The sequence below is a fragment of the Corvus moneduloides genome, chromosome Z (assembly GCF_009650955.1).
Source record: "Corvus moneduloides isolate bCorMon1 chromosome Z, bCorMon1.pri, whole genome shotgun sequence".
Taxonomy (NCBI): domain Eukaryota; kingdom Metazoa; phylum Chordata; class Aves; order Passeriformes; family Corvidae; genus Corvus; species Corvus moneduloides.
In genome coordinates this window covers 44,861,443-44,888,535 of record NC_045511.1, presented here as the reverse complement: position 1 = coordinate 44,888,535, position 27,093 = coordinate 44,861,443, and the positions used below count along the sequence as shown (strand labels likewise).

Genomic DNA, 27,093 nt, shown 5'->3' with positions numbered 1-27,093 from the left:
CTTCACAGAATCAGTTAGACATTATATGAAAAAGAAAGAAGTCATGTTGAATCAACACAGAAATTAATCTACAGAATTTGTTCCAAAGAGACATCAATATGATTGTTTTAAGGCAAAGGAAAAACTGAGCCTCTAAAGATAGACTGTAAGGGACAAAACTTTCCTGTCTCAGAAGTTGTTTGCATGCTGAGATGGTTACCTTCTTAGCATGGTTACCTTCCTCCTGTCTCAAGCAGAGAGAGGGTTTAGAAATGTCGTCCCATCTCTAGATGAGCATGTTTTGGCTGTACATGTTTTGGAGGAAACTTCCCTGGGGCCAGGGGTGGAAGGAAGCCAGGGAAGGGGCAGAGCAGCTGCCTGTGTAGCAGTTTGCTACTGTGTGTGTGGCACACAGATGCATGAGGGGTGTGCTGTACCCCTTAGGGAGGGACTCTAGGCTCCTTGGGCTTTGCCTTTGCCAAGTACTGCTGTTCAGCCACAAGCTCCATGCAAGGACACAGCAGCTGTTGTCGCATGTAGTTTGTATGCATAAGGTACGACTATTTTGTGAACACCTGGTCCACTTTTCACTACTTGGCAGAGGTAGAAGTTGGTCACATAATCTTCGTGGGTGTTAAGAGCTTTCCTGTTACTTGTTTCCCCCACTCCCTGTGACTACCACTTTCATGAGGAAAAGGTCTTTTTTCATGTAGCCCAGAAGAAACAACTTGCATGGCTGAGTTGGAGTAGCTCCATGACAAATTAATAATCCCCACAGCCAAACATTGTATCTGCTGCCTTCCTTCTTCATGTCTTGGTTTATTCCCTTTCCATACAGCTTTCAACAATGCCATAACACAGACTTGGTTAAAACTTCTTGTATGGAGAAGCTGAGATTTTTAGTGACAAAAGTGATGTTTTGTGGCCTGAATTTCACATGTTACTCAGCTGTTCTTATTCTTGATTTAGCCAACATTTGGAAATGCTCTCTGGCATGAACAGAGCTGATCTTCTAGGTAAGCAAGGTCACAGCAGTGATCTGTGTCAGTGCCTGTGTGCACTGCCCCAGAGGCCTGGGGAGAAGGACAACGCTGGGTCGCCCTGAGTCAACACCCCCTCAGACAATCACTTCACCTCCCTCTATCTGAAGACAATGAATGATGAATGAATCATTCAGTGAATGATGAAAACAGGTCTGAGTCTCACTGTTGGTGGCTCTGCTAGAAACGATGAATTTCTGAACTGCAGGGCTCTGGGTTTCAGAGTCTATTCAACCACTTTAGAAACAGCTGTTTTTTAAAAAAACCCCTTATGTTCAAGTTTAACATCTATTTTTTTTTCCCCTACCGCCCTGGAATCAGCCAAAACAGTGCAACTTATGTAAAATCCCTTGCAGAAATGTCTCTTCTGAACCTGAACCAGTCAGTTTCAGATGGAACCACGAGATGTCAGTATGTTCACAAAGAACAAGCCGCTGGAGATCGTTTTAAACTGTGCTGAACACAGTCTAAGGTTGCTTATTTCCCCTTCAGAAGTTAGTATTGGCACAAAATCACAGATTATGCAGAGTAGGAAAGGACTCACAAGGTTCATCCAGCCCAGGTCCTGGCCCTGCAGAGCACCATCCCCGAGAGTCACACCATGTGCCTGAGAGCATTGTCCCAGAGCTTATTGAGCTGTGTCAGGCTGGTGCCTGTGACCACTTCCCTGGAGAAGTGCCCAACCACCCTCTGGGTGAAGAACCTTTTCCTGATATTCAACCTAAACCTCCCCTGACACAGCTTCAGGCCGTTCCCTCAGGTCCTGTCACTGTCACCACAGAGGAGAGATCAGTGCCTGCCCCTCCTCTTCCCCTCACAAGGAAGTTGTAACTGCAGTGAGGTCTCCCCTCAGTCTCCTCTTCTCCAGGCTGAACAGACCAAGTGACCTCAGCTACTCCTCACATGGCTTATATGACACGGATTGGCAGAAGGATTCTTCCTGGAGAATTAAATACTCACATGGGAAAGCTACTATCATGAACGTACCTGTATTTTACTCATGGTAAAAATCAGGCAGTGGCCATGCTATTTAAAAAATTTAGGCTTTTTCCTGCCCTCTGTAAATTATACTCCGTGGAAGGGTTCCAGGTAAAGAGAAACCAGAAGAAGAGATGAAAATCAGGGCTGATGTTTACTGAAAATGCTCATGACACCTAGGTTGCTGAGTCATACCTGTATCAGATTTTATTGGTTGAATACTGATAACATTTGACAAGTGTTTTGTGCCTTTGATTTAATGAATTCCATGGAATTGTCCAGTAACAGACTTCCCCCATCTCATAAATCAGTGCTGCTAACACACAAAGCAAGTATGTCAGAGAAACCAAGAAGTGATACTCACAAAGAGCATACTGCTTGCTTACAGACAACTTGAGGAAGCAATAGGGACCATCTCAGACGTTATTTATATCTTAGGCAGTCAACCCATTCTCTCCCACCCAGAAGAATATTTGCTAAATTGATAAGATCAAAGGTGACAAATAGAACTTAATTATTTGACTTGTCAAACTTGTAAAAGAGTTCTGCTCGAGTGGAATCACACACTGGACAGCCTTTCATATGTCATTCAGTGATAGAATCCACACATCCATGAAAAAGGAAAGCAACTCTGACAGACAGGTGTCTCAAGAGCTTTAGGAACTGTCTGAGGCTGCATGTGCTCTACTTCCTCAGTCTGTAAGGCTGGCTAAACTTCTCTGTATTTGAAGGAGGCAAGAAAATATATTCCTGAATAACCTGTTAGGAAACAAATCCTGTTTGTTTTAAAGCTCTTTGTTGCAATTCATGCCAAGTTCCAACAGAGATCATGTATGATCTACAAGAAGAATCCACATTTTGTCACTTAGCTGAGAAAATCTTCATGTGTTATGTAGGTGCACTGTTGGTTTCCATTGGCACTGCAGCATAGCATTCAGAATGTGGTGAGTCCAGATGCTAAAAGGCAGCATCTACTGAAAGAGAATTGTAGCTTTCCTTCACTTCTGCTCCATGTTATTTTGAATAATGATGTGACCCATTCATTTAGGAAAAGGTATGCTGTGAAAGTCATGGGGCAAGAGATTGAAGATGATAAACAAGGAGGAAGAGATAGGAAATAGCCAGGATATGATATATTTTCAAGTTTTCTACCAAGTCTTTGGCATCTTGTTCAGTAAATCTGAGAAAATGCCCTTCAGGTCTTAATTTGGGGGCACTGTGAATACTGTGGGTAACATACTGACATGATGGTCATGGTTTTCTCAGGCAGTGGTTAGAGAAACTTGGTGCATTTTTGGGAAGAAGCCCTCAGGTCCAAACATTTTCTAGCAGAACTGAATTCAGTGAAACTGCTACTGGGATAGAAAAATATCATGCCAATCCCTCCTAACCCCCAAGGTGAGCCACTGTTTCCCTCCTCAGGTCCTTCTTTGATAAGGCTTTTTTGTCTGACACAAGAGAGAGCCTTCTTGTAGACCAATACATCATGTAGACTATCAGAGTCCTGTTTTTTCTCAAGTCTGAAATACACATCTGTATTTCTGCAGTGCTTAAAACCAGACAGCCATGATGAAATGAGGAAAATGGTGCAGTTTATCCGTGTAATTAAGAAGGTATTGTATTGTTTCAGAACTTATGGAATATGCATCTGTCTCACAGAAAGCCCTCTGGAAGGACTTTCACAATAGGATTTGGTTTCAAGAGCCGAAATTTCACCTGAAAAAGTGGAGTTTGCAGACGGAAAGCCCAGCTCTACTTCCTCTGTGTATTGTCAAAGCACATCCTGGCATAATGAAACACTTGAGAGTTAAACTACGTGTTTGAAGTCTCTGAAAAGAGACTGACACTTCCTTTGTCCACAGGTCCTTTCACGGCTGGATGCATATGCTGCACCTCCAAGTTGCTATGAGAGCATAAGCAGAGAGCTGAGACAGAACTGCCACCTTCTCAAAGGTGCTCGGGGAAGGCAGCAATGCTGGTACCAGCCTGGGTGAAGTGAGCAGGCTGAGCTGTGTGGTGGACTCAGATCTTACTCTTGAAGTACAAGGTGGGAAAGCTATTGGCTGTGATTATCATTGGTCACAGAAAGAAGGCACACTTGAAAGAAGGCACACTTTCCCAGGGACAAAGCTGGATTCCTACACATGTGGATGAGAGCCTTCGGCTTCCTCACTGCTGGGGTCTGTTTTCAAGAAAAGTTGTTTTTAAGTCTAATTTCTTAACAGCTTTTCTGACTGCATCACTTTCAGACACTAAAATATCACAAAACACCCCAAAGTACACTCCTCCAACTTACAACAAATTTAAATTTCAGTAAATGCTAAGTTTAATTTATAAGATAAAAATCCCTTAACAACGGAGAAAGGCTTCTTTGAGGTCTGCAAATGAGAAAAAGCTTTTCTGTAGAAAGAGTTTGGCATCAGCTCTTATTTATTTACTCTTTAGAGAGTTTGGTAGCAGATCTGGAGAGTGCTAGATGAAGTCAGCTAAATTTGCAGCTGTCTCAGTCATAACCCACACTGGGAAATGCAGGTTAAGACACCACCTAAAAACTGACCAGGCTGCTGCAGTCTTGGTGTATTGAAGAAAGGCTGAACATATCCACAGATAAAGGCAAAATTGTTGCACAAATTGAACAGGCAAAGAAAAAGTGGAGAAGAATTTTCTTTTATATTTTTGTATCAGACCACATATTTTCTCCTACTGGAGTCTTTAGAATAAAAATGCTTATATGGAAAGCTGGGCTAAGATTTTGGTTGAAACATTGTGAGTTTGCTAAATCCAAGGCAGAGAAACTAAATAGGGATTAGAAGCTGTTCAGACAGCTCTTCAGACAAAGAAATGAAGCAACAAACCTTCCAAAGCTTTCATTAACTCATGGAATAACTCAGATGGGGAGAGACCTCTGGCTGTACAAACCTCTGCGTGAAGCAGGACCCACTAGAACAGGTTACTGTGTGCCTTGTGCCATGAAAGTGTTAGTGTTTCCAAGGCTGGAGATCCTGCAAAGTCTCCAAGCCTGTCTTCCAGTGACTGACCAACCTCAAGATGAAAAACCTTTCTTAGTAAGTTAACTGAAATTAACCTTTTTGCAAATCATACCCTCTTGCCTCTTGTGCACCACATAATGACTGGACATAAGGTCCATCCTTTCCCTCCTCTTCTCCAGGCTGAACCAGCCCAGCACCCTCTGCCATCCCTCATATGACCTGTGCTCCAGCCTTAACCACTGCAAGGACCTTCTCTGGTCACCAGGTAGAATATGCATCTTCTTGCTTAGTCTTTATATAGTTTCACTGTATTATAATTTATTGTCAAGAAGCCTTTGAATCCCAAGGAGGTGGCATCCTGGAGAGGATGCTGGCTGCCAAGGGGACAACATGGGCTCCATACACTGCCATGCTGTCAGGTGAGTTTGGACAGAGGACAGCATGCTGTGAATTGATAGGAAGCACAGCTTTTATATCATGAAGTCCTCAGAAGCAAATTTCTTTGTGAAGACACTAAAAATATACTTTTTCAAAGGCTGAAGAAATCCAGAGCCTTTATGTGACTTTCAGAGATGCCTTCTAAGGCAGGGCCTCAATTTCACATGGCTGTTCCATTACCTAAGGAAAACAACACTTAAAATGCCTTGGCCATGGAGAAGGCAAGCACATACAAGGACGTTCAAGCATGTTTTTGGTTTATTAGTTCTACTACAGACTCGAGAGCAGATGAATGTAAGAGGAGAAACTTGCTTTATAGTAAAGAAAGAGACCTACAGCAGTGACAAATTAATTTCCATCCTGTCATGACTCATGAGGCAGCACTACAGTAACATTAACAAAACGTCAGTTAAAGAGGTAGTAATTATTTCCATTGCTAATACTGACTCGGGCTTAACAGCATTTACAGGCTTTGTTACACTGTCATAAAATAAACAGTAATATAGAAACAAACCAGATTCACTGCTTTTGAAAGAATGGACTTTTTCTCTATCTCTGCCCCTCACTGAATCATGTTTTCTGAAGGAAATCAGAATGGGAGGCATGAAAATAGCTCATGAAAAATCCCAGTGAGGACTGGCAGAAGACTTTCAGCAGCATTATATTTAGTGTCAGAAAGGCTGTGGCCTTGTTTTGCCAGGCACACCACAGATGAAGACTGCAGTAGGACCCATTCAGTCCAAGTCAACTATGCAGTTTTTCCTGTGTGCTATTAAAATGGCAGACTGGTAGGAATTAGTGTCCCAACAGTCAATATTTTATTTCTCTTGTTTAACCTACTGAATTGTGTTAATTTTTTTCATGGTTTTTCGCTGCTATCAGTGCCCTGGCTCTTCAGCTGTGAGGAATACCATTATCTGCCAGATCCTGTGGATAGATTTCCTTGCGGTTTCATACCAGACTATTCAGGATCATGCATAAACAAAAAAACAAAGAGAACACGCCTTGACAAAAATATTGTTGTAGGAAAACAGACTTTCTTAGTGAAACTTCATAATGATGAGACAAAAAGGCCCTAGACCAGTTATCTTAATAGTTTTTATTTAATCCTTTCAATGTGAATGTCCAGTATTATCCAGTTGCCAGATACTGGTTTCTTGAGCTATGGATGCGTCCTAAGACTGCATGTTCAAAATAGAGATTTAAAGCATATCATTTCACATCACAGAACAATATTTCTTAAGGGTTGTGATCCTCCACATGGGACAAAAATGGGGCCAAGTCAGTATTCTCCATGAAATGCCTTCAACCAGCACAAGCTTGACTCTGTTGGAAATGAGTGTCTTAGTCTCTGGAAGTTTAATAGTAAATAACACCTGAGACCTAGTCCTGTCCTTTTAGTGGAGAGAGTGTACAAAGGAAGGAGATAATTCTGCATCTGTTTTCTTAGCCAGCACAGGGGCTCAGAAGGCAACTCACACAGCAATAGCTGTTTTCCAACACAGAATTTTCCTTTCAAAATGACCTTATAGCACAATTGAACTTCTTATCTGCTTTTGACTTGGTTATTGTCTCCCAAGATCATCCTCAACTTGTCTTAAAATGGTCTCTAGTTCAGTAACATGCACATACTCAATATATTGCAGTTACGAGTCTCTCTTCCTGGAAATTCAGATGCCATGGCCCATAAAAATGTCTTGCTGAAAGAGTGAGTTTACTGGCAGTAAATAAGGTGAACAATTTCAGATATGTGCCTGTAGTGTCTCATTGTCGTGCAGAGTGAGTCACTTCAACCTTTGTATTCACCATTGCCAGGGACTATGTTTTAAAAAGAATGTTGCATTTTGTACCAAGTGAGGTTATTTTCCAGATCATCAAATGGTCACTGCAGTACTGTATCCCATTTGTATTGTCTTTCCTCATACCCATTTGTATTGTCTTTCCTCATACCTCTTCCTGCAGATGTTTTAGTAGTCCAAACTCAGCTAGATTTGAACTATTTTAAATAGAAGTGTAATTAAACAAGAAGATTATCCATGCCATATTCCTATGAATTATCAGTGCTTATAATAGAGGTCTTTTATTCCAAATATCTCCTGGAAATTAGTCCCAGACTGCATTTTGCTTTTTAAGGCCTCACTTATTTTTCTTAGTGTTTGGAAGAGTTTAACTTGGCAATGTTCTATGATCCCTATTAACTGACTTTAAAAAAGTAATAGCTTTTAGACAAAACCAGGCACTTAACACAGTATTACAGAATGATTATCTGAAGACTGAATAAGAATCCAACTTAGAATCAGGCGACTTTCCTTAAATTTTCATTCATTGCCAGTTTTTTATATGAGGTTCTGTAGAATCAATATTTGATGCTCAGCAAAACCTACATAGAAGAGGCTTCTGTAGATGACTCCCAGTAGTAATACAAAGCCTTGTGAAATTAATGCATATCTCTGCAAAGAAGTGGAACAGATCTTTGTAATCCACTTCTGATCAAAAATTTATATTTTTAAAAATTATTACAGGTGTTACTTTACTTGTTTAATATGCTTGTAAGGCATATAAACTTCAAAATTAAGGTGTGTCACTACAAAAAATCTTCTGGCACTGTGGCAGACATTTTAGAACTCTCCTTTTCTTGGGTGTCAGGGTTCACACCCCATGAGTATTGTGTATGTGATGTAACCTCTGCCATGCTGGGTGGCCCTGGAGAGCCTCATACCCTTAGTGGTCACACTACTGGGGCAAAGGGTGTCTTCTGGAAAGCACTGTCGGGCACCAGCCCTGCACATTGGCTCCCAGATCACCAGTTACATACAACAGGATGAAAATCTACTAGATCTGGGCATTGCTGTTCTATTGTCCCACCCAGCACTGTGTGAGCGTTGTGCCCTCTGGTTCTGCGGTCTCATGGTTCTGGGTACCACTAGGGAAATGTTCCCACAGCTTGAGCCCCAAAAGTCAGGGATTTTCTGGTTAGATTTCTTTTTCTGCACTCTTGAGCTGGTACTGAAATGGTAACTTACAGGACAGCAGCTACTAAATAGAAAAGCTATTACTCTGTCAAGTTTTGCGCTTTGCCTCTTGAACTGGTTGCACAGTTTCTTGGTTGCTGCTGATGCGCAGTGACTGATGTGGATACTTATAGATTAATGCCTCCATACTATAAGTTTAACCCCATACAAAGGGTTGAGGAGCATTCCTAAAGCAGCAGGCTAGAAGAAAACTCAGACTGCCAGCACAAGGATGGCAAAAAAGTCACAAGCTGTATTATAAGTTATGTCCTAACAGACTTTCTGTAGGAACCCAGAGTGCAGAGAATACTTCTCTGCCTGTTTTGAGGGGTTTTTACCCCCCTGAACAACACTGTTTTGGCCTTTGTCCATGGAAAAAATTGCCAACTATCAGACAAGAACTAGAAAATACAATGGTGTGAATTAGGTGATAGACTACTATGTAAGATTGTCACAGGGTGAAAAATCTAGAGGTTTTGGGCTTCTCTTTGTAGTAAATAAATAAGAGCAAAACCCATCAAAATGCAGGATTGTTGTTGTTCTCCAAACCTTCTTCTTCTACTACTCCATATTCTGCAGTAAAAGCAATTTGGGATGATTGGACAAAAAATTCTGCAGTTCCTGGCTGTGTTACTGAATAATTGGTAGCATAGTGAAAATAATGTATGTTTTTAGTAACCATTGGTTAAATTATCTTTAAAAGGCTGTGTAAATCTTGATAATTGGGCTTTCTCCTGTGTTGTCTGCTCTGTGCTATGCCTGGGTCATGCTATTGACTCTGTTTCTCTGATAAGACTTAATAAACAACTATCTAGCAGCAGTGAAGGCTGAAAGTCTCCATTTGTCTCTCGAACTAACTCCTGGCAAGGACTTTAAAAACTCTCTCCCATCAGGAGAGATTTGATTTACGCCACAGGCTGTGGCAACTTTCCTCTGGCTTTCAGAACTCTTGACTGGTCCTTAGTTCCTCAGTTTGAGACCCCCAGGTTATGCTTTTTAACTGTCCTGCAAACACCACCCTCTGAACTTTTGCTGAGCAGAAATTAAGCTGCTCATATTTTGCAATGGTGTTCAGAGTGGGTTCCTGACCTCACCCAGTGTAGGCAGCATTGCAAACAAATGATGTGCAGCCACTCAGTGTGAAAGTCTAGGTGAGCCGGCTTTGGCCGCAGAGATGCCATTCCTGAACAGAGCAGGCATGTTGGTTGCATATGTTGGTGAGACTGGGGTAACCACACCAAAATCTCTTTCAGCCAGACACTATCAAGTGCAGTTTTTTTCCATTAGCACAGTCTCCTCGGTCTGCGACTTCCAGTAGGTCCTACTACCTAGTGCCTCCATCTTTCAAGGCCAGGCTTGGCTTCTCCTCACATCCCTGGTCAACTCCACATCTTTCAGATTCTTTCCCCTTCTCTGTCTGCTGGGAATGAGCTTGTTTCTCACTTTCTTTCTTTACTGTTGTCTGTGCTAACTCCTTTCTTGCCACATGTAATTTGTGCTATACCAGTGACACACCCAGTTTCACCTCTGGTTACATGTCCCTCTTCCTTTCCCCCAGCGGTGATATTGAGGCCAGGTAGTTGCAGGGTGGAGGCAAAGGAATGCGTCTCATCCCACACAGACAGCAATGGAGGCTGTGCATTGTCACAGACAGGTATTACAGCCTCAGGGAGATCAGCAGAGTCATTGCCACAAAACAGCAGGTCTTCATTAGCCCTTCCACTAATGTCTCTTGCCTAATTCAACACGACTGTATGAGACAGCCTAGATCCTCCTATGCTGGAGGACCAGACTGACAGATATGTTCTTGGCTGGCACACAAGAAGGGTCACAGATCTCTTATCAGGCTTTTTAGGAGCTTGGACTGGGGCAAAGTGATGCCTCTGAGCTCACACAAGGGAGAAGAGAGTCTAGACATTACCACAGTTGCTCAAATAGCAGCTGCACAGAAAGGATTGTGTAATTTTGTGCTTCTGACAGGCAGGGAAGGCCAGTGAGGCTTGCTTGAGCACAGAGTGCTGTACTGGCAGCACCTTTGCTTTTAAGGACAACAGCTGATGAGGAAGAGCCTCATCCCTTTTCTTAGCAAATGCATATGGTACTCTGACTTCTGCACCACTAACAGAGCTATGGCCAGATGTGGTATCACTTGGCAAAGAAATTGTGATGAAACATTCTTGCTAGAAATGTTGATACATGCTTTCTGAAAAGCATTTTGGTCACTGCGTGATGTATGGCAACAACCAAGGCTGTGTGGATTGAAGGGGGTGAATGAAAAGTCTGGCAGAGGATGATGAAAGGTCTGGCAGAGGATTATAGTCACCTGTGTTCCGGGAAAAACCCCAACATGTGGAGGATATGACATTTGGGGTAAGTCTGTGATTCTGGAATTTTTTCTAAATATGGAGTTGTCCCAAGTCAAATATGGGAAGTGTTTCTCCCAGGGCAAAGTGAATGGTGACATCCTTAAAGACTAGGAAACCATACCAGATCCATTCTCAGTGTGATGGTGGAGACCCAAGGCCCCCAGATCATCTCCCAGCATGAGGCCTTGATGATTGGAGAAGCTTTGATTTATGCTAGGAGAGGTCAGGTGTCTGCAAGGACTTTTGGAAGTTTTGAAAGCTGAGACTTTTTCTTCCTCCTGACTCAAACTTTAGGTCCTTTTAAAAGTTAAGTAGTTAGCAAATAAATAAGTGTATTTTAACCAAACCTAATGCTACACATGAATGTAATCACAATGTAATACACAGGGGACAAGTTTTAGAAGAACACAGTGCATTTATTGAAATACAATGGGAGGCATTCTCCATGAGTAAAGCCCTTTAAACCTCAGAAAGTCCTTTGAAATGTTGCGCTTTGTTCTACTAGTTAATTTGTCACTGCAGAAGTCTGTACCTCAGGGGCTTTTCTGTTCTCCTATTCGCAGAGATTTTTTCCATTGAATGAAACAGAGCTATCATGTAATTTCTGACAGCCGCTATCCAAAGACTGCATCCTAGAAAAACTATGTCTGTGAATGGTTCCACCAGAGCACACCATTCCTATGGATGTGGGTCCTTGAACCAGTCCTGAAATCTATTACCAGGACTACACAAATTAGTTTAGCTCCAGAATTTTCAACTGTTGGGGTTTTATCATATTATCTGATGTTCTGCTAAATGCCTCAGCCCCTGGGGCTGTTAGATTATGTAGGAATTTCTGCTTTTATTACAAAATAAAGTTCAATTTCCATTTTTTTCTAGAAGAATTTAGGAATGTGACCATTAATAGTGCAGACAACGCAAGGTTACTAGACCCCACAACTTTCATGTTTAAGCCAACTGTGATTTTTTTAAGATCTGACCCATGACTTTTTAATGCCTGAGGGACACTAATGTATTTTCAAAAAATACAACTATTCTTCAGTTTTTCATCTTGATATCTTGTTTCCGCAGCCTGACAGAATTGCCTAATTCAGGGATTTTTTTTCTCTGAATGTTTTGAACACTGTAGCTCTGTAAGGCATTTCTGACATTCCAGAAGCAAGCCCCCAGGAGTCTCTGTTATGCATCTGTTGTTGGAGATGCCTTGACAAGTGCACTACCACACATTATTAGCTCCAAAATCATGCTTGTCCACATTAAAAAAAAAAAAAAAAAAAAGGGGAGGGAGAGAGAAAAAAGTAATTTCCAGATACAGAATATCACTATTGACATTTTTTCTGTGATGACACTTTCCTCAGGATGTAAATTTCATCAGGCAAAGCAGGTAACTTTTCTTTTCCAGTATCTGAAAGCAAACACACAACTGCTGTGAAGCACCTGTGTCTGCACCATGACTTTGTGTGCAGCCATCCCACATGCTTTTGTCACTTTACAGGTACAGTTGGTTCCTCCTTTTTCTGTCCCAGTATCTGAGGAGATGAAGTTGGACATTACCCAGACACATGCTCTCATCCCCCTGAGGGGACTCCTGGAAGAAATGCATCCTGTGTAGTCTGACCCTTGACAATGCTGGTGAGTGATATTGCCTCCTGCATGACTGTGCAAGGCTTTTCCTTGCTCATAGGAGGCAAAGGAGAAAATTGAGCGGGAAGAAGACAATGCCTTCACTCAAGTGCGGGTGAATTACTATGCTACAGCTCTGGAGAAAGAGGATAGGCAACAGTGTTTTAGAGGAGTTTGCTGGGATAAGCACATGGCCTGGGACAAGCACCACCAGCTGGCGTTGGTGACAACAGACACCAGAGCTAGGGCTGTGGTTTCTACATGAGAGCTGTAGACAGCTGCCTAATAACTGCCCAGCTCAGCTGGGTGTAGAAGGGAAAGTGATGGTCATTTGTGAAAGGCCTGTCCAGAGTACTCCTGCTGGTGTGAAAAGAACACTGGCATGAATGGGGACAGCAGCTCTGGGGTCCCTGCAAGCTCAGGAAGGGCCAAACACCCAGATATTCCAAAGACATTTTGTTTCGTCTAGATTAAAATTCTAGACTGTCTTAGAAAGGGGGTCTCTGACTTTGGTTCGATCTTGTAGCTCCATATATAGCTGTAGATTGCACAGCAGCAGTAAATGCTCCCAGTGCTATAAGCTCAAGGTGCATACTATTCAGTGGCTTATGAGCTCTTTGATGCAGTTTTGGGCTAGGTTAAAACAGTTCTTAGAGGTGGCTTGCAATTTAGAGTGGGACCTTGCCAGCAGGAGATCAGAAGGCTGTTCACCTCGAGTGGTTCAACAGCACAGATGTAGACTGGTGGGTGGTGGTTGCTCCAGTAAAGCCTTCTCACGCCTAACCCAGGTAAAAAGAAACTGCATTTTGCCTCATGCATGGCACATTACAAAAAATTTACAAGATTTACAGAATATTCTGAGTTGGAAGGGACCCACAGGGATCATCAAGTCCAAATCTTAAGTGAATGGCTTGAATGGGGATCAAACCCACGTGGCATTTTTGGCAGCATGCTCTAGCAAAGTGAGTAATTTAGATTTTTAACAGAAACTTCATATTCAAAATGCAGAATGTGTCTTTTGGCCTGATTTGGCTTCAAGTAGGAAGATAAATCCAGTGAAGCTTTAATTTAGATTCTACATAGTCTCTGTGGCACAAGACTTCACAGAGACTGGGTTTAAAATGTGTTCATGGGCTAAATCACTTCTATTTCAGCCGAAGGTAGGGTGTGGGAGAGAGAAGCTGTTCACAGAGCAGAACAGCTGCACAGAGAGACTCTGATGTGCAGATAAGACAAAGTGCTGAATTGTCAGTGATACCAATCAAATATGAAATTCTCAAGGAAAGGCAAACTGGCATAGTCTCTCTATTGCCAAGGGAATGATAACAGTTACACCACCTGGAAATTTGTAGACATTTTTCTGAAATGTCTCTAGATGTCTGGGGAACAGGCATGAATTTGGGATGCAATGATCCATCACTTGATGTAGGACAGAGAGGGCTGCAGGGCACAGATGATTGCATCCTGTGGAGCTGTGTGGCCTGACCGAGCAGCATAGATGACTCCGCAGTTTGACAGGCCCAGTCTGCAACCACAAAAGGATCCTACCATGGGAAAACCCCGCCTGCTCCAGACGTGCCGGCAGGCACTGCCCAGCAGCTGCAGTGCATTAAACTGGCATTGGGCTGGGGGAAATCCAACCCTGCTGCATGCCTGCTGCAATGGTCAGAGGAGATGAATTTGGCCCAGTGAATTTTTTGTTCATTCAGATGCTCCAAAGCTGCTGCTGCTACTTAGGAAAAAAGGCAAATGCTATGAAAATGTCCCAGGCAAAAGCTCTTCATGGAAGCACTGACTGGAAGAGCTGACCGATTGGGTTGTAAGCTATTTTGGGGACTGAAACTCGGTGCTACGTGCCAAGTGTGATTTCTAGGACAGGATGAAACCTTGGCCACTGCTGCAAAGATGCTCAGGTATCTTACTACTCCTGGGGAACATCTACATCCCTGAGCCCACGTAGGTTTCCCTAATGGGACCTCTGCTCCAGTGACCCTCTACCCACAGCAAATCTGCCACTAGTGAGGAAAGAAGGTCCAAGATGGAGATGTGCTGAAACAGTGACCAGAACACCCCTCTCCACCTGGAGTGGGATGGAAAAGAGGGAGGGAGGGGAGAAAAGGCCCTTACCCAGGCTAACATCCCTCTCTAGCCACCTTCTGGGGACACATGTCCATGATATCAATTAGTTACTCACAATATAGTAAATGGCAGAAGCACAGACTGCATGCCTGGGCTGTAGGGGAAGGCCCACAAACTGGGAACATTGCCCTTACTTCAAACATATTTAATGATGCTACGTTGACAACAGGACCCTCAGGTCAAGTCCAATGAAGTTAAAGGGCTAATCTTGTGGATATGCCAGTATTTTGGATCAGGTCTTCTATCTCCTAGTTCTTTCTCAGGCTTAAACAAACCTAAGGAAAATTACTGGACAGTGCTAGTAAATATGGGACAGAAAAGCATAATATCTCATTCACGACTATAAATACCACCTGCTATGCAGAACCTGCACAAGTTTCTTCCCACTGTTTAGCTTTCTTCCCTAGGCTCACAGGGCATGTGCAAAATCCCATACCTATCCCTCTTTTGTAGCATCTTATCCTGAACACCCTCCTCTCACCCTGTGTGCCTTTTTTGCGGGGCTGCTAAAGCAGCATAAGGACACAGAACCCCACTGTGTTTCCTGCAGAAAGCAGCGTCCTGGCTGCAGTTCCCCTGCAGGATTCCACTGTCCATGGGGAACTGTGCATTGCTAAGGACATTTCCTTGAGGCTTGTGTCTTTGGTTCTCCTCCTGTTTCTTGCCTCACGTCACCTGCATATGACTTTTGCAGTGTTTGCTCTTAAATGTGCTGGATGTGTTGGATGCATCTTTGGGTAAAGGTCTACCACTTGATTAAGGAGACATACTCAGACACATTGCTGTGCTAATTGTGGTGCTTCCAAATAATACACAGCAATGTTTAAATAGCAGCCAATGTGACTGCTGTAGCAGGTAGATTTTGAGATGGTCCAAAACCCACAGCCAAGAATGCCACATTGAGTGAAGTTCATACTGGGACCTGATCTCTGCAGTGCAGGCCTCTCTCCCATAGAAATGACTGGGATGTCACCAAGGATTATGGCTTCAAATGAGCAGCAGGTGAACTCTAAGAAAAAAAGATCACAGGCAACCTTCTGCTCTCAGTTACACTCCATTGACGTCAGTGGGGTTGCCTGGGGTTAACTCAGAGCAGAATTTAATTTCTCATTTTTAATACATATAGACAAAGGCCCCCAAAATGTCTTTCAGCATATAGCACAATGTCTGAAAACTCCTCAGCTATGCATGCTGCTAAGTTCTTCTTCCTATCAGAGCAACAGGAAAAAACTATCTTTCCTGGAAAAAGAGGGCGGAGCTGTTTCACATGTTGCTGCATGCTGCCCACATTCAGTAAAAGGAAAGGGGATAGGATGCCCCTGGGACCTGTGTGTTGCACACCTCCTGTAGCCACTCATGGCAACCTGCCATCAGCTGGCAGGATGCGGCAGCTCCATTTCAAGTGTCCTGTTCCACTGGCAGACAAGTGCTATTGCATGGGTGCAGGTACTTTTGAAACATGAGTGTTTCCTCATATCACACCCCTATGTTGTAACACTTCTTGGATCCCACTTGGCTGTGGAGAGATGCTGTGCGTTTCAGAGGTGTCATAGTGATGGAAAGAAAAGGTATTTACAGGCCTATGATTCTATGATCACTCAGGACAGTTGATTTCTACACTGTGCATAGGACCACAATCTTTCGCTTGAAGCCAGTTGTGCTAGAAGCTGTATGTTTGAAACCAAGCTTTTGGCATGCCTATAAACTACCATTGCTTGGCTTTTGCTCCTCCACAATCTGAAACGGCAAACAAGAGCAGCAAATAATGACAGACAAAAATGGAAAATTGAAAATTTATCAATCTGACACATGAGATATCGTATATATTTATTTCATTGTGCTTTTCCTTGGTTTTAGCTTTGATTGTTTTAAAGAAGTGTTGACAATAATTAAAATATTACTCACAGGAGTTCTGGTATGAAATAGCCAGATTTTATTTTGTTGTGACAGTATTTGTGCATTAACTACCAATATTACTGTCAGATCAAGCTGAGGTTGTATTTATTTCTTGGTGGGAGTGAGATATTACAAGGTGCAGTAGTCAGGGATCAAAATCAATGGGATATATTAAATTCCTGTTGTGATATATTGTATTCCTGTTGTGAAATGCTTCTTATTTCTGCAAAAAGGGATTCCATAGGTAGATGCTCTCCTTTGTACAGTTCCCAGGGCCTGGAAATCCACACTGAGTCCCTCCTTTCTCAGTTCCCTTGGGAGGTCAGTAAGGCCTGTGCTATAACTGTATCTAAATGCAGGTCTTGTTTCTCACTTGCTGGGTTCTGGTACCATGTGATGGAGAGCAGGTTTTGTGTGTCAGCAGCCATTCTTGCCCCCCAGACCGCACTATTCCAATGGCAAGCAGAGGATAAAAGATGGAAACCAGAAGATAAGGAACAAGGATTATACATTTTTGTGGCAACCCTCTTTGGGGAGACAGGACACCTCTGTCCCACTCCAGCTCAGCACTGTGACGGCATTATCCTCTGAGAGGAGAGGGTAATCAAGGGTGGGGTCTTTCCCTGTATTATGGTGTGGGGCTGGATAATGCTGGCAGCAACAGAACTATGACGCAGATCTCCCAGTAGAGGAATTAGTTTTATATATTCTGAAATAACTGCATTCATCTGATCCTCTGTGCTATATATACTGTGAACATCTAGCTAGGTGCATGACAAGGGTTATTCCTCTTTCTTTATGGTATTTACACTATTTCATTACACTAATTACATCTCATAACACTACCACAAAACATAGATTGTCCTAAGTCAGTACTGTCAGATCCTGTGAGCTGAAAAATTACAGGAACATTTACAACAAGATGATAGCAAGAAATTAATGCAAATTTTAGGTTTCCTGACTGCCACAAAATCTCAAGAGAATAAAAGAGGACTATTTTAGATTCAGGCATCAGAGCTTAGTAAGTGTTGAAATATTAGTAGGAGACCAGAGATTGGTTCAGATGGCGGAGGATAGAAGCCAAGTCAACCGTTCCTGGAGTCCTCGAATTTAAACACTGTAAGTGGGGCTTTGGGAAGGGTCTGTCTTTCTTAAAGGACTTTAGAGAAAAGCCTTTCTTTCATCTTGGCAAATAAAAAACCAAAACACCAAACAAAAAAGCCTCAAGTGCAGGGTAAAGAACAGCAGCAGTACAGCTCTTTCCTTTATGTTACACTGAGTGCTGCATTTGCTGTTCTGACACAAGCAATAATACCTTACTGGCCACATGAGTGTTGCAGGCTGGGTTAAATCCCTTGGCTGGTGGCTCTAAGAGCTGCTTCCATTCAGGATCTCTGTAAAGAAGTGACTTGCAGTGCGTAATAAAAGAACTAAAATGATGTCTCTTTCCTCCCCTAATGCTGGCATGCATTGTCAAAGTTGCTTTTTCCATGCCAGACACCCAGGAGATTGTGCTGCCTGTAGGTACTTCTGTCAAAGTGGGCAGGGTGGACTGGGAGGACTGATGTGACCATACTGCTACGGCAGTGGGACCTTGATTCATTTCTGTGTAGAAAGACACATGTGCAGCCCCAAAATGGTTTTCACTGTTAAATGTTTTGTGAGGATGCCTCTATCTGAGAGGCCAGCATCTTTGAGGCAGGAAGCAGCAAGGGTGCATCAGGCATCAGGTTAGTGCCCCCAGGGACATGTGGATGCACCCATCTGAAGGGAACACACATACATCCTTTTCATCTCTCTGCTGCCTGGAAGACGCTTGGAGCCATGACACGGCAACTTGGGATTTGAAAGCCACTTGTCTTCTGTATCTGTACACATCTGCTATCTTGGCAGGTTAGGGCACGCTCATTTTCTGGCTTGCCTTCAGCAAGGCACAAACAATCTAGGAGGTTCTTGGAAAGCACTGATGATAACTTTCTCATACAGGAGGTGGAGAAACCAATGACAAAGGGTGTGTTGTTGCTCCTCATACCAGCAACAAATCTTTGAAAGGTTGTGGTGACCAGGAGAGGTGCCTGAGACCTGGAAGAAAGAAAATGTCACCCAGTCAAAGGGCAAGAAGGAGAATCCAGGGATCTACAGGACAGCTTCACCTCAATCTGAGGTCAGGCAAGTCAGTCACTACTCAGGCTGGGTTAGTAGTGCTGACTTGGATTATTTCAGTGTGAATCATCAGATGCTGGGGTGATTAGGGCCATTGCCAAAGCAATTTCATTAAGTCTCTCTGTAGGATGATTTTGTTCTCTGGCTGGACACTTTCTGCTGAAAATACCTGTCCTAGCCTGTCTGCTTGGATGAACATCTAGGACTACCTACACAAAAGACATTCCAGAGGGTGATGTGGGAGAAAAGGCAGTTTTCAAATAATCCAGTGGTCAAATTATGTCACATTACCATGCAAAACTGTTGGCCTCCAGCAGAATACTTGGAAGAAGGAGGGAGGCATACAGAGATGTACAGAAAAAAGATCCAGCATGATCCTGTACTGCAACCAGTTTCTACTCATCATAGAAGTCAGATGCCAAACAATTAGTTGACTGCAAGACAGTTATCTGTTCCACAAACTCTAGCAAATTATTACTTTCTTTGTATTTATGCATTTATTTCGAAATACTCGATTTGTCACTTTGCAAAGAGTTTGCAGTGGGAAAAAATGGTAGCTAGGTGAATGGACACGCTACACTTCGTCTTGTGTACTGAACTTCATGAACTGACTTTGGAGTGTTTGCAGTGCCGACAGATGAGCAGAAATCTATGGGAACAGAGCTTCACCCGTGTGCCAGTTTTTCAGTTTAAAAAAAGGCACAAAATTAATTTCTGGGCATAGAGCAGCGATAAGGGATACAACATCATAAAGTCACCCCAAGACATTCCACAGTGTCTGAAAGCTGGGGACTACACTGCTTCTCATTATTGTGTAGGCTGCTGGGACCTCATCTCAGCAGAAGCCTTGGGGCATGACTGTAAGTAACAACAGATGTAAATACAATTATCTGTGAACTGTATGCATCTCAGCTTTGTTAGGAAAAAACCTAAACACAACAGCCAACAACCAGCAAACTCATAACCCCGGGAGTAAAAATTAAAGATGCATTTTACTTTTATAAGGTAAACCTGGAAAATACTTGGAACCAAAGCAGGTTTGGCATCACCAGCATTTCATTTTCACTGATTTCACTGTGTATGGAAACATCTTTCCATGATGGGCAAGATGACCACCAGCTTCCCACATGTATTGTATGTTAGTTGTGTGGCATGTGTAGCTGGAGCTTGTGCACCATTGCTCATGGTGCACAGTCTCTACTCTCATTTACTGTGTAAATTTACATCCTTTCAGTTTAGAGCAGTGGAGCTCACTGTGATGCTTAATAAAAATATATGAGATAGAGGAAATGAGAATTAGGAGTACTTTGGTAATCCCCAAAATGCAAAGGCATTATTAGCATTTAAAAGCCATTGCTGGCAGTGTCATTTCTAAATGCAATTGACAAGTAAAAGGGAAATACTAATTTTTGCACACATATGGATCGTGCATTTTCAAAGCCCTTGTAACACATTCCAAACAGGAAACCAGCAATGTAAAGGTCTTTGGTCAAGTGCCTCCATGAAGAGAATTTTACCCTAAAAGACCAAGTCGCATTTCTATGGAGCAGTTTAATTGGATATGTCTGGACTTAAACAAAAGAAATACTTGTAAGTTCAGCCATGAATCAGTATTTTTCTGTTCCCTGGTAGGATTATTGTTGTTTCATTGTTGTCTTCTTATTTTGCTTTGTTGTCATTGCTAGCTCCAGAATTTTTGGAATATCTTTAATGTCTTCTGTGAATGTTTATGTCTTTATTCATCTTCAGAGAAGCAGTTGTCTAGGGTTCCTTGTTCCTAATCAGCCATGGCATGTCCCCAAAGTAACACTGCTGTTATAAAGCCATTCCAAACCATAGGGATTCACACACTCACAGCACTGGTCAGCTTTACTCTATTTGCTCCTCAGAGGATGCACTGCTAAACCATGTGTGTTCATTGCAGAAACTACAGTTAAGAAGTGGTTTAAGTCAAGAGTTTCAGCAAATAAAGGAAATTCCAGAGATCTCAGAGTACCTTTTACTGTGATATGTTATGACTGCACAGTTTAGTGCAAAGTTCTTGTCCATGCTGCTGATAAAATGATGAAAAATATGTGGAGTCATGTTCCAAGAGCGTCATCATCAAGTTGGCTCTTCCTGGACTGATTATTCATCTTTGCTCATGCAGATATTGTCCCAACATCAGCCTTTTTCACAGTGGTAAGCCTCTTTGCTCTTCATATTAATATTTATGCTAGAAAAACAGGCAGTACAAATGACTTCACATTTTTGGAAAATATAACGTAGGCCTTTGTGCTAGGATTGAACAAGACAGAGCGAGTCAGTCTGATGCTTCTTTAAATCTTCCTAGAAAATGAGTGTTGATTTTCTGCCTTTCATCTTAGGCAGAGACCTGGTGGTTAACAAAATATTTCTGGAGATTAATGTCAGAACCCCACTGTCATATTTCCCCACTGTTGTATTGCCTTAAAAGAAAGGCACTTTTAGCCACCAATGCCAACCTCTTCTGCTCCAACACATGCATCTGTTAAGAAAAGAAATACTATCAGCAGGGCAACAGGTGGCATATTACAGCCAAACTTGAAAGGTTATAATAAGGGGGAGTGTCTGTGAGTGAGAGGAGAAAAACTGGAAAAGAGGGGAATAAAATGAAGGAAAACGCAGTGGCAAACATTTTTGCCTATTGCTGCACTTACAGACAGCTGGAATAAAGGTCTGGTGACTTTGCAACACTGGGGTAGGGTACTGCCCTGGAAATGCATTTGCCCATTGTACTGCTCTCTGTTTGCTTAGAAGGAATTCAGAAGGGATTTTCTTTCTCTTGTTTCATGAGCCCCACGGTTTCACACTGACCAAAGTGGATACACACCAGCTGGCCATGTCCATCACCACCACTGGGTGGGAGAATTCCTGATTATACTTAGATCCCTCAGACCCCACTCTGTCACTCGTAGAGAAGCTCTGCTTGCACACCGCTTCCGAAATGCAGCCGGCTGGGAGGTCCGCACGCCTTGCCTGAAGGAGCTGGATGCCTTCTGGATCAAACATGAATGACCTGCTGAAGGTGCCCCTGTTGCACGTCCTCACCCTGGCAGCCCTCAGCTTGGCTGAGACACTTCTAAAAGGTTTGATTGGAGGGGCTTTTTCCCTGCTCTTCTTCTGCCATTTGCTGAAGAATGTTTTGCAAAGGGGAAGGTGTCTCTGGTAATAGTGGGGTGGGTGGTGCAGTAGTGTTCCCAAAAAAGATGAAAATGGTGTGCTTTCAGTAGTCACTTCACTGCTGTTAGTAGGATACCAGTGAAAATATTTTCATATTTGTGTTTGGAATTGAAGGTTCTTTGTCTATGAAGAGCACATAGTCCATTGTAACAGCCAGGGGAGACCTTTGGGTTCAGCCTGGGTGGAACGTACATTTCTCATGTGAGAGAGAGCTCAGAAGTGTTAATGGCTGGTAGCACCAGTTGCCGCAGAGCCAGAGATTTGTTGTGTTCAGCACACCTGTGTAGGTTTATAAGTATATAAATCTTCAAAAAAAGTAAATACTTATGATGTCTTTACAAAGAATATGTATATAAATACAAATACGCACTGTTTGTTATAGCATATAATGTAGAAGTTGTGATACCTTCTTCCTATCTTGTGTGCACGCATGCATATGGGCGTATGCACACGTACTTTTAGCCAACTAAAGAATTGGAATAAAAAAATCTGTTTAGAAAAGTCTGTGAGCTATGAAGTGCAATCGTGGTCTTCTGGAAGTATCGTTTTGTTAACCTGCGGACGACAATTTTTGCTGAACAGTGATTGTCCAGTGCGATTCAACGTTTACTAGAAACTTTGCAGCTTCAGGAAAACAAAATGAAATCTTAAGGGGAATGCCAGTATTCACATGTTAGGCCAACATTGCTGCTCTTGCAGGGCTATGTTCTTAAAATTGTTAGTCAGGTTATTCTCAAAATGAAAAAAAAAGGAAATAATGTATCTTCTTTATAAAAACATTTTGAAATAAAAATGTTAATATTTTCCTAAGGCACTAAAATAAGTTGGTGAATTTTACACTTTTTGAATGTTGTGGTAAGACAAGTGGTATTAGAGAGACAAGAAAAACAAAGAGGACAGGGATAGATTTTTTTTCTGGTGTCACAGTGTGATGAACAGATACGTACCATTTTCTAGGACATTGCAGCTGAGCCAGTTTTTACCAGAGGAACTGCAGTTTCTCCAGGTGTCTGCAAAGTTGCAGAGGGACTGGTTCTGTTTTCTGCATTTTGTTGTTTGCCTGGTTGGTCTGGTTTCAAAAGTGTGAATCTGAATCCAAAGCCAAGACATGTGGAACCTTCTGGTGGGCTGGAGATAGAAGAGGATTTGGCTTTCTCATGGTCCTGTGACCAGCCTTGGGTCATTTTTCTATCTCGGGAAACTACAGCTGACATCCAGAAAAATGGCACCTGTGTGGCTTTACACATACATAAATTAATTTATTTTCAATTTATTTAAAGCCAGAAGGATACCTTAAAAATATCAGAAAGCCGCAGTGTACACACATGGGAAGGCCTGGCTCCATTTCTGTGTGCTGACAGATATGTCTGTACATCATTCAGATTCTATTTTCCTATGTTAAAATTTGGTAATGCACACATCATATGTTTAGAGTGTTTTCTGGAGAAAACATAGACTGACAGCAGCACCCGAGCTGCTCGGATGGCGTTTAGATGTAAGCACTGTCTCAGCCATTTTGGGATTCTGTTGCTGCCTCAGGAAATGACGGCATGTTCCACTCCCAACTGTCCCTACTTGGGTTAAATATCACAAAGGTGAAAAGAGCATATGAGAAAATGACACATCCCCATTGTTGTCATGATTGCTCTCTGAGGATGTAGAATTTAGGAAGGCAACTTTAAAAACATTTCTTTTCCTGTTACTGTAGTGCTGTCAGTTTGGACAGTATTTTCTTGCAACCATGAGGCTTGATTGTGCCCAAAAAGCTGCATGCTGGCTTTCAAGAGGTACCAGGTCAGACCATGTCTATGCAATATTCTGTCATCTATTGAATTAAAGACCCACCTTAAAAATATTTAACCATTTCTAGAGAATTTATTTAATATAGAAACCTGACAGTTCTTATTTGCCCAAAGAACAAAATACTGGTTATATACAAATATATATACAAAATATATTTGTACCAGCTCTTGGTACAAATGTAACTTTATTACCTGTGAAAATGACTGTGTTTATTGTTACAACAGTTATAAAACTGGTTGCTTTGAATTATCGTTGCTGTAAAAATTTACATTTCTCAAGGTTAGAAAAGCATCCTTCCAGAGATCAAGGAATGTGGACAACAGCAACAGCAACATACTATATAAAATTAGATTGCAAAACTCTGGGGTTAATGCCATCAAATCCCAATAAACTCTGTCACGAAATAGCAATGTCTCATTTGCAGTAGACAGGATAACCAGCGATGGGGGTTATTATCCTAAGACAACCTCCAGTAGAAGGTAAATGAACGCTTTATGGAAATCTTCCATTTGGTTTCACTGGCATGGGATTCATCTGGGGTACCATACAGATGATTATTTTCTGTCTAATGTAACTCAAAATGACCTGATAAAGTGACGCATGATACACTTTGAAGCAGTGATCTTAAACAATGAATTAGTCACAGACTTGTTTCAAATGAAGTTTTGTTCATATAATCTTTAGTGCTGCCTTATTTACAGTTTCAAGATTTACATAAGTATAGTTGTTATTGTTAATCAATGATACTATGAGAAATCTTAAAATTTGGAAGTATTATTGAGGCATCCACTCTAATGAAATGTCAAAAGCGTTTAGAGTTTTACATAAACCTGATAGTGGAAGCTGATCCTTTATTCCTCTGGCTTCATTCCGGCAGAACTCCAAAGACATTCTAACTTTGAATTCCATGTAAATTGAAAAAGCATTAAGGTATAGACTTTCTATTATTCTCAGTCACTTAAATCTGAGTGTGTTCTCTTTTGCCCTTTCCTTAGGGAGGGAAGGGTAAAACTGATGTAGTTTATTTTTTGCCTGAATTTGAATTTTATTGTACTAAGCAGGGCCAGTAGAATCCCAACACAGCAGTTGGGATTCTCTGTGAAAAAGTAATGGGCCAGATACTGCTACAGTCAGTGAGGAACAGGAGGAGTCCTGAATCCATGATCAATTTTCAAGGTAGTGTTTCAGGAATATGTTAAAATCAGTTTATCTCAGCACAGTTGTCACTGAAATCCAGTCCAACAAATATGGATATATGTCCTTTGCAGCCACTGATCAAGTAATTCAAGTTTTTTGGAGGCAGTGGCTGCAATGAATACCATGAGCAGAGAAAGAGAGTGGCTAGGCTTATGCTTTGATCCCTCCCAGCTGTGATTCAAGTCTTTCACCAGAGCAATGGCAAATGTTTCTAAAGATACATTCAAGTAATGCATGACAACAGGTCTGTGATAATGAGCATTAGACATAGCTATTCAACTTCTAACCTTTGTGCTACTTGATTAGAAACTGTGAGAAAAAGAGATTGTGTCCTAGTCGGGACACAAATCTGAATGACTTGAATTGTCTTTGTGAGCCTGGCTCAGAAAAATATAGTGCTAAATAAGGGGTTTCGTGTTTTTATATAATAGGCTTTGGTTGTTTTTGTTTTTTTTTTAAAGATAAATAGTTGAGTGTATAAATCCTGTAATAATGACAAGGAAGCCCAAATCTCATGCATTAATGAGGAGGCACTGTTCCCACTCCAGGGGCAGGTCAGCCTTCAATTTGTGTGCTGCGGCTTGCACTTCCAGCCTATGCAATGCCACCCTCATAGCAATGGGACAACCTCACCTGTGTCCTTGCAGTATGCTCACCCAGTGCTGTGAGTCTTGAGAAAGAGGTGGGTCAGACACATCGGACACACTGAGCTTATTGGAGCTTGGTTTGCTCTATTTTGCACGTTATGGAGAGACTTCAAGGGACATGCCATTGAGTGACCCTGCAGGGACATGCCTCCTTCCACCAAAGGTGTCTGGCAGGCTATGTAGCTCTCTCCAGGAGGCACCAGAGGGCTTTCACATTTTCTCTTGTTCACACAGCTCCCTTGATCAGCACTCCTCTGGAAACCGTGGATGCCCTCGTAGAAGATGTTGCCAAGTTTGTCTGTGTAGTGGAGTCATATCCTGAGCCGGAGATTACATGGACACGCAACAGCATTCCCATCAGGTAGGGAGCAGCCCCAGCCCTCACCAGCATTTCTGCCAAAACTGGCAGTGTTTTCTTTCATGATAGAGGAGATATCTGGAAATATAAAAACAGGTCTGTGTCAGGAGAGAGTATGAGTGCTCTAATTATATAGGATTCTAGGTTTATGAGGGAGTGATAAGAGCACTTGGGGACTGCTCTTGCACCTTCACACACTTGAGCTCACAGAGATTTAGTTTCCGCTGCAAGGTATGCAAGTAGTTTTCTCTCCGGATTCAGACAATTCGGTCAGCTCTGTTCCTCAGTTTATGCACGTACGAAGGAGGAGGATGCTGTATAATATTTAAAAGGAGCTTATCAGGACTTGTTGTCTGTCTCAATGTGCTTGGAAACTTTGCATGGAAGGGATTGCGCTGTGCCCTTCTTGTTTGCTTCTAGTTCTGGATCTGGAAATTGTCTTCTCATTGTTACGCACTGTCAGACATTAACCACCAGGCATCAAGGTGTCAACAAAGAAGGCAGCCTTCTGGAAGTGTGGAAATGTTTTATGGAAGTTACCACCATGGCTTTTGCACTTTTGCTGTAGACAGGTTTCTATGAAGTAAACTGTACTTGATCTTCTAGCTCTGAAATCACATTACATCTGCCACATGCCTTCATATAGATTTCTCATTCTAAATGGCTGTAAGTCACTCCCTCTGTGAGGGAAAATGCAGCACAACCTTTGCATGACATGGTCAAAACCTGTTCTCCACATGAGATGTGCATGTTGGGCAGATGGTTACCTGAAGTATGGTTCTCTCTATTGTGGTCAAACATCCAAAGAGCCTTTGGACCACTGCCCTAGGAGGCTCCAAGTAAGTCAGCAGCAGCAGGAGGTCTCACTGCTTGGAAAACTGCTTTACAGTAGGACAAAGCAGAAAGTTGCAAGTATGCATATAGGCCTTCAGAAATATATATATTTTTTTCATTGTCTGCATTCTCAGCAAAATTTGGCCCTAATCTCCTGACCCTGGCTCTATTCCAACATGGAGGTCTGAACTTCTATGGATGTTATTTCCAAATCAGGTCACCTTTCTCCTAATTCCTTCCCCATCAGTGAGGCCATGACTGAAAATCAAAGCAGGGAGAGAAAGCCATCCATGCAGGACTGTGTCTTTCTCACCCCATGTCTTTAAAAATGATCACTCTCTATGTGTTCTAAGATAATATGAAATGCAGATCATTTATCGCCTCAATCCCCTCTTCCAAAAGCCCAACATATCTTTCTTAAAGCCCTCCC

At 42.2% G+C, this 27,093-nt stretch overlaps 1 protein-coding gene across 1 annotated transcript in view; it reads left to right on the top strand.

Annotated features, from left to right (window-relative positions):
• The first annotated feature begins 21,535 nt into the window (after positions 1-21,535).
• MUSK (muscle associated receptor tyrosine kinase) overlaps positions 21,536-27,093 on the top strand; it is a 57,935-nt gene continuing 52,377 nt past the window's right edge. Inside the window, exons 1-2 of the mRNA XM_032097250.1 lie at positions 21,536-21,730; positions 25,706-25,832. Coding sequence (XP_031953141.1) covers positions 21,634-21,730; positions 25,706-25,832 — 224 coding nt within the window. The 5' untranslated portion in view covers positions 21,536-21,633. The remainder of the gene's footprint in view (positions 21,731-25,705; positions 25,833-27,093) is intronic.